This window comes from Pinus tabuliformis, chromosome 6 (genome assembly GCF_031772625.1).
Source record: "Pinus tabuliformis cultivar Carrire ecotype Pingquan chromosome 6, CPIR1, whole genome shotgun sequence".
Classification (NCBI taxonomy): domain Eukaryota; kingdom Viridiplantae; phylum Streptophyta; class Pinopsida; order Pinales; family Pinaceae; genus Pinus; species Pinus tabuliformis.
Window position 1 is genome coordinate 1,794,415,925 of NC_142292.1, and position 6,785 is coordinate 1,794,422,709.

General features: G+C 29.3%; 1 protein-coding gene across 1 annotated transcript; it reads right to left on the reverse strand.

The window, feature by feature from the left end:
* Positions 1-2,777: 2,777 nt before the first annotated feature.
* On the reverse strand, positions 2,778-3,577 carry LOC149266183 (WUSCHEL-related homeobox 4-like). Its single transcript, XM_089407430.1, has 4 exons — positions 3,559-3,577; positions 3,186-3,431; positions 3,042-3,103; positions 2,778-2,948 (listed from the first exon to the last, which is right to left on the reverse strand). The coding sequence occupies exons 1-4, from the start codon at positions 3,575-3,577 to the stop codon at positions 2,778-2,780; spliced, it is 498 nt and encodes a 165-aa protein (XP_089263556.1).
* Between the last annotated feature and the right edge of the window lie 3,208 nt (positions 3,578-6,785).

The window sequence follows — 6,785 nt, forward strand, 5'->3', positions numbered from 1 at the left end:
GGGCTTCAAGAAATCACAAATGTGGTTGTGGTTTCATAATCAGCATTCATTCAGAACTATCATATCATGTTTACTGGGGGGGCTGGCTATGGAACAAACACTAAGGCAAAAGTAGTGGCTCTGTGGAGATTACTTTGGTTCACAAATCTTCTGGACATTCCAAATTTACATGTTTTGGGTGACTCCATCGTTGTCATTGACTATGTTTGTTTACAAGCTCATATTCATAAATCCTCACTACAAGGTTGGCTAAAGCAAATAAAAAATATTTGGAGTTCCCTCAAAAATCCTGCAATCCAGCATATCAGCAGAAACTTATATTCTAAGGCACACAAACTATCAAAGAATGCTCTGGATTTGGAGCTTGATGGTTTACATGTATCTATTAAATTGAAGCAGATTTGACTCGATGCTGGGAACTTTCCAATCCCTTTCTAGTACTTGGATCTCTCTATCCCAAGATTTTTTCCTATTTCCAGACTGCATACTATCATTTTTGGTTGATTCAGGATGACAATACCCAATATTTCAGATGACTGCTTCAGCATCTTTTTTGGATAATTATTGATGGCAATACCCAGTATCTCAAATGACTACTTCAGCATCTCTTTTTAGTTTTATGATAGAAGATTCCATCCATGTGATACTTAAAATCTTATAAATAGTCTTTGAGAATTTGAAGATCGGTAAGAACTTCTTAATACTTGAATATATATCTGCTTTTTTGGAATGGAAAAAAAAACCTTTTACTCGGCTAATTCACAATATATATAATTAAAAAAAACCAACTTCCGCCCAAATTGACCACCTCGGGTTTCGCGGGATAGTGAGTTATTGGCCAGGTCCACGTTAGCTACATCTGAATTTACCATGCGTTGCCTCTCCGATTTGATCTCCATTTACAAAATAATATTAAAATTTATATTTATTTCATCGAAAGATACCTTGACGCATGTCTTCCGCTTCTTAAATTCCGAGACATGAAGAAGTATTAAAAAATAAAATGATTGTAAATTCCAAATACTAAATATAGTTCACGCGCATGCAATCGAACTTTTGACCGTGTTGATAGGGAAGTTCATTTTAGGTTATTGACTATCAAAATATCATGAATAAAGCTATATTATATAAAATTGAAAATAAATTTAGATTATAAAAAGTTTACGGTTGAAATTTGTTATTTAGAATTTATAATTTTTATAAAAGTTTAAACCAATTATATTAAGAAAATTCTCAAAACATATAACAAATATATTACAATTTCTCATTTATAAATTTTTTTTAAATAAATATTTCAATCTCATAAACTGATATTTGATATTTTTGAAATGTGATAAATCTAAAATTAAGATATTTTAAATTAACATAAATTTAATTTTATTGTAATTATTTTTTATGTTCAATGTGAATCTATTATATAAATAGAAATACTACTTTTCCTTTCTATGTTGAAACAATTTCAATTTTATAAATTTAATATTTTTGAAAAACTATAAATCCATAAATAAAATATTTAAAAAAAAAAAAAAAGTTATATGAATTTAAATTTGTATACATTAATTTTATCTTTATATTTCAATTTTCAACTTTAAATAATAAACATATTTACGATATAACATGTGATTTTTTGTAAAAGGTATAAATCCAAATTTACAGTGGTATAAACTATGGACATTTCAAGGGACTTCACTTAAATAAATTTTTCGAGTGGCCCCTTGTCTCGCAAATTAAAAGGTTTCATACATCAATTTGGTTGTGTGACCTTAAAATTACATTATTGTACAACTTAAATGAGTCTAATAGTTAATAGTTAAGAGCATGTGTTTTGTCATATGACATAATTCTTAAATGGATTAGGGTATATACCACTTAGTACACTTTAACATACAAATGACAAGTAATGATTCCTTATACCACAATAAAGATATGGATGCTTATCATTATTTCTAGAGGAGAGTATATTAGTTTAAATAAAAATAAATAAAAACAAATTATGCACTTGGCTACTTTATTTCCAATCATATTAATGCTTCCCATAGAATATGGAATCACAATATTTGAGTAGTTATGGATATTTGATAGTATATTAGTTTAAATAAATAAAATGTTTAAAGACAAAATTATTATATCAAATATATATTTCTAATAACGTTATATTTTAAAAAATAATATTAAAACTTTTATATATATATATATATATAGATATATATTATTGAGAAATATTTTAACATGCATCTGCCACTTTTTAAGTGTCTTAAATTCTCACACATCAAAAAAATAAAAATAAATGTAATTTCCAAATATTAAATAAATAGTAAATCTCATTCAAGTACATAGTCACCAATAAATACAAGCTATTACATAATAGAAATCAAACACATACGATGGAAGCTGTTACATAATAACAATGATAATATTCACTATGTTTTTATTTTATTAAAATATAAAACTAAAAATATGTTTGGATGGTGGAAAATTCACACTATTAATACATTGAAAAATACACTGACATTTCCTTCCAACTTTTGGCCATGTAAATTTCCACAAATAAAAGAAATTGTTTAATAACCAAATATTAAATAAATAATAAATGTGACTCACCAACATGCAAGTTGTTATATAATAGAAATCCTAATCCTCGGGAGGAGTTCACAATTCAAACATCTTATCGGAACACAAGTAAATTCGAAAAAACTCAAAAGTCAAAACAGATTTATGAAAGTTGGCGGGCAACGCAGATGCTTGCCCGAGCCGCAACCCAGATTCTTGCCCGTCCGCTAAAACCTAGATTTTCGTGCGCGTCCAAGTCCCAATCCACGACCGTCGGGTTTGAGTGGAAACAGCTCCAACGTATCCGTCGATAGTGAGCTCTTCGCTGGGTCAACGTTGGATATTACCCTCCGTGGACTCTGGATATTGGCTGGGTCCGCTTGATCTCCAATTCCAATCTACATACATATATTGTACAGAAAATGTTAGTAATATGGTTCTCAAGATTCTCTGCATGTGATCTCAACGGAAAATATTGTAATTGTTCTTACATTTGAAGAGGACGCGGTCGTGGCCAGTTTTGGGATGGAGAGAGTTGTGCCCCTGACATTAGCTGAAAGAAAGTTGCAAAAGTATTAGATGAAAACAAAAGGAAGAAAGAAAAAATAATAAAATTCAATGATTCTAGGACATACCCTCCGCTCCACCCAGCGAGAGCCGTGTTTCCAATTCCCGTTTGCGTTCTCTGGCTTTGAAGTTTTGAAACCAGTTTTTGACGTTTCTCCATTCAACTGTTCCGTAGTTCTTCAGAAGGGAAGTAATTCTCTCTATCTCCTCGTCCGGCGGCGACTGCATGCCACTTCTGTAAATATCTTTCAGTATGTCCTTTTGCTGCAGTGTTGGTTTCCATCTTGTACTCGCGCTTTCACTGCTGCTGTTCTCTGCAATATAAAAAACAGGGCAGGCGAAATAAGTAAAACATGAAATACGACAAATTCTATATGAAAAACAGGAAACATATTTAGATAGTCGAGAAAATATAAATGAAGAGAGAAATTAAAACAATACCTGCAATGTTTTTGTCCATGACTTTTCCTCTTTCTTTCAGTTCCCTTTTCCTTCGAGCAACGGATCTGGCAATGAAATGAAACCAATGAAGTGGAGGTGACGATGCATGTCAAACAAACAAACATATATATATATATATAATTGTTTGAAGGTAAATTCCCGATTAGAACGGAAGTCACTGTATTAACGCTTTGACCACTTAGTATTCCATGGTGATAATGTGAACAATTGGATTCAGTATTTTAAAAGGTGGATTCCTTCGTTTGCGTTTCAAAGATAAAATCTGGTATTTCAAAAATTACTATTAATATTTCAAATTCAAAATTATCAGAGTTTATTTAAAAGGTGGATTACCTCGTTTCCGTTTCAAAGATAAAATTTTGTATTTCAAAAATACTATTAATATTTCAAATCAAAAATCATCAGAGTTTAGTATTTAAAAGTGATGTTGAAGATGCCGTATAGTTAATATATAAACTAAGGTATTATTTATAAATTTAAATATTTGTTATTATAATTATCAGAGTTCAGTATTAAAAAGGTGGATTACCTCATTTGCGTTTCAAAGATAAAATCTTGTATTTCAAAAATACTATTGATATTTCAAATAAAAAATCATCAGAGTTTAGTATTTAAAAGTGAAGTTGAAGATGTCCTTAGAGTTAATATAGAAAATAGCATATTATTTATAAATTTAAATATTAGTTATTATTTTTTTAGATGTAATTTTTAAAAAATTTCAAAGACTAAAATTTAATGTATAAATATATAATAAATCAATATTAATTTAGTAGTGATTTCATTCTAATTTTGGAATACAGTCTTGAGAATAAATTTTATACATAGATATTTGTTTATATATAATGTTTTTGGCATTATTAATGTTATTATGTTGTCAAAATTAATTCTTTTGTTTTATACATAGATATTTGTTTATATATAATGTTTTTGGCATTATTAATGTTATTATGTTGTCAAAATTAATTCTTTAAAAAACAAAAGATTTTCTAGATAAAAATATTGGAAGTATTATTGTAATTTATTTTTTATACTTTATTAATATTAATTTTCATTTTCAAGTTTGTAAATTCTAATACTATTAAAAAAAGATTTTAATGTTAAGTTTGTAAATTCTAATACTATTAAAAAAAGATTTAAATGAAAAACATTAAAAAGTGTGGCCTAATTTACAAAGTGTTACCTAAATTTATTGAATAAAATACCATGCAAAATGATAATTTAGTAGGAAATTTGACACCAAAAATCTAAAATTTAACTAAATTCTTATAACAATAAAATTTGAAACATAATTTAAAACATATGATATATATATATATATATATATATATATATATATATATATATATATATATATATATATATATATATATATATATATCCAAACTTCAAACTAATATTGTTTTCATTTAATTGTAAACCTCGTAATGTGGGATAAAAAGAAGTTCCTCTTTGAAACTTTAGTCAGTCCTGTTATCTTATATGGCTGTGAAGTTTGGGGCTACAGCATCTCCAGAGAATCATGGAGAAAGATTGAACAAATCTGGAAGCGTTTTATAACTTATAACCTGAAAATTAAAAGTAATACACCCTATCCTATTCTCCTTATAGAAGGAGGTCTTTTTCCTATTGAGAGCCTGGCTATGCTCAGGTTTCTGTTGTACAAGCACAAGCTCAATAACATAGACAATCATAGACTTCCTAAGCTAGCTTTAAATTCCAGCCAAAACCACCTAAGGCTTAACCGAGGATGGCATAAGGACACAAGGGCCTGGTTAAACTATTGGGAGATCAATGAGAATGATGCTTTGCAAAACATAAATAACATTAAAGATATTGTTACTTCTAAGTTCAAAGAAAAATTGTGGTGTGAGAAAGATTTAGCGTCTAAAAGAAAATTAAGTTATTATAAAAAGGTCATCAACCCCACCCTTGAAGATCAAAAGTATCTCTCTATTTTAACTAGCTCAAAGAAGAAAACTAATATAACAAAGATTAGAACGAATTCTCATGAGATCCATAGTGAAACTGGCTGTTGGGCAGTTCCTAAAACACCATGGATGGAAAGGATCTGCCATATTTGTGAGAATAGGAGCATCGAGGATGAAAACCACTTCCTCTTAGAGTGCCCTGCATACAACCACATTAGATCTCAATTTCACAACCTTTGTTAGAATACTGACCTTCCTAGCCTTTTACAATGCCAAAATTATAGTGAACTCGGGAGGCTTCTGTCCAAGCTTTTTGAGCATAGGAATAAAATCTTAAATCTTTTTAGGTCCGATAGATCATTATTTGGTCTCAGCGGACTTTAACCACCGTCGTCGTCGTCGTCGTCGTCGTCGTCGTCGTCGTCGTCGTCGTCGTCGTCGTCGTCGTCGTCGTCGTCGTCGTCGTCGTCGTCGTCGTCGTCGTCGTCATCATCATCATCATCATCATCATCATCATCATCATCATCATCATCATCATCATCATCATCATCATCATCATCATCATCATCATCATCATCATCATCATCATCATCATCATCATCATCATCATCATCATCATCATCATCATCATCAAGTGAGACAAATTTTTAAAATTATGATCATATTTGATAGTTGCAAAGTTCTCACATTCTAAAATAAGGAAGGTATCAAAAGTTCTTGTCATATGTACAATATTTAATATGTCTTTCAAAGCAATGTTCTATTAGAAGCCATACATTTTGTACACCTTATAATGTTAATAAAAAGAAGCTTTCAATGGGAATGTATTTTTAGTAAATAATTTAAGCTTGTAAGAAGTGGAACGTTTGTGGCTACCAATGTGATAGGGATTCAACAAAACATTTAGGCATGAAGAAAGTTTTACCATAATTTAAATGAGTGCAATATTGAATCATATACATCCAATTGTTCCAGATTTTAAATAAATTTTTTTATTAAATATTTAATCAAAGTTGAACATGTGTAGAAACTTCAAATTTATTGATAGAAACTCTAACCTTTTTCATTGTTGACTTCTAGAAAGTGGAGTAAATTTTGTTACAAGAGAATTATTTGGAATGTAAAAAAAATATTATTCACTAATTATATTTATTGTTCAAAGACCTAACTTTTTCCAATCTAGTTAAAATAATGAAATATTCATATATCATCTAACATTTTCAATACAATGTGATCTAAACTTCACAGAATCCTTCTAAATGCATATAGCTCAAAATA